The sequence below is a fragment of the Gekko japonicus genome, unplaced genomic scaffold, assembly GCF_001447785.1.
Source record: "Gekko japonicus isolate JY-2015 unplaced genomic scaffold, Gekko_japonicus_V1.1 scaffold275, whole genome shotgun sequence".
Classification (NCBI taxonomy): domain Eukaryota; kingdom Metazoa; phylum Chordata; class Lepidosauria; order Squamata; family Gekkonidae; genus Gekko; species Gekko japonicus.
Window position 1 is genome coordinate 1,392,877 of NW_015170895.1, and position 1,321 is coordinate 1,394,197.

The following is a 1,321-nucleotide window of genomic DNA, read 5'->3' on the forward strand; positions in this document are numbered from 1 at the left end:
AGCAGGCCCCGCGCCGCCTCCCGCCGCAGCTCCGGACGGCTCTCGGCCCGCAGGAAGGGCAGCAGCTCCTCCAGCGCCAGGGCCGCGCCGCCGCCACCTCCGGGGGCCTGGGCCTCCCCGGGCCTCCCCGACTCCTCCGCGGCCGCCATGTGCTGCAGAGTCGCTGCTTCCGTCCCCGGGAGCGCGCGTCCAATGACTGCGCCCGGGCGGGGGAAAGGCAGAGCGCCCGGATCCCCTGAGCCAATCAGGGGCGGCCCTCTCGGGCAAAGGCTGCCGGGGGGTGGACTTCCGGCACCCATCGCGACCGCGCCGGGCGGGGGAAAAGCAGAGCGCCCGGATCCCCTGAGCCAATCAGGAGCGGCCCTCTCGGGCAAAGGCTGGCGGGGGCTGTAGTTCCCTGTTCCCCGCGCCCCGATGGGGCCGGCAGATGGGCAAGCGGGAGTTCCGGGCGGAGTGGCTCCGGGAGCGCCTGCGCGGCTGTGCTTGGGGACTCTGCGGCGCCTGGCATGGCACGGCGCGGCGGGGGGAGGCTCATTCCACCCAATGAAAGCGGCAAGCCGCAAGCGTCGGTTGCACACAGGGGCGGAGAAGGAGGACAGCCACCGGCCCTGCAGGGGTCCGATGCAAAGGCCTCCGGGGTCCGGGACCCTCCCGTTGCACCGGGCGTGGTTGCCATGGGTGACGGGGAGACGCCTGGAATGCTCACTTTCGTTTTGCTTGCTTGCCTAGTGTCGTCAGGTAGCCCCGTCATAGATCTGGAATGTGGGGGCGGTGCCCTCCTCCTCTCTGCTCAGCTACTGTGTGCTATCTGATGCTCCACCTTGTAGATGTTCCAGCTGCAGTTTACACAGCTGGGAAAGTTAGCCTCTTTGCTGCTATGCCCACTTTGCCCGTGGGCGCGAGATATATCCATTGGTTCATGCTTACAGGGGGAATGTTTGATTTCACTATAAGCCAGAGGCTCTAGTACTGATGGCCATTCCTGACACAAGCTGTACACCTCTTCTTTAGTACTGGATCCATTAATAAACAGTTATCTTCTTATGAAGCCTTATGCAGTGTGACCTGACTAAGGAGCCTGACACCTAGCTGCTTGGTGTCTGTCTCTCCAAGTAGCCCTGCGACCTTGAGCGCCTGGGGCCAGCTTTCTCTTGGGGATACGGACTGGTTATATTCCCGGGCTCTTCCTTTAGTGCAGTTGGCTCTAAGCCATTGGAATGTTAGGGCGGGAGTGGGGGTTAGTATAATTGCTGGCTTTACGCACGTTTGGGTTAGTTTAGTTCTAACAAAAAAATGTCAAGAGTAGATACCTGCATCCTCA

The 1,321-nt window shown here is 62.3% G+C and overlaps 1 protein-coding gene across 1 annotated transcript in view; it reads right to left on the bottom strand.

The window, feature by feature from the left end:
* Nucleotides 1–299, bottom strand: part of HGH1 (HGH1 homolog) — a 4,703-nt gene extending 4,404 nt beyond the window's left edge. Inside the window, exon 1 of the mRNA XM_015418500.1 lies at nucleotides 8–299. Coding sequence (XP_015273986.1) covers nucleotides 8–299 — 292 coding nt within the window. The remainder of the gene's footprint in view (nucleotides 1–7) is intronic.
* Between the last annotated feature and the right edge of the window lie 1,022 nt (nucleotides 300–1,321).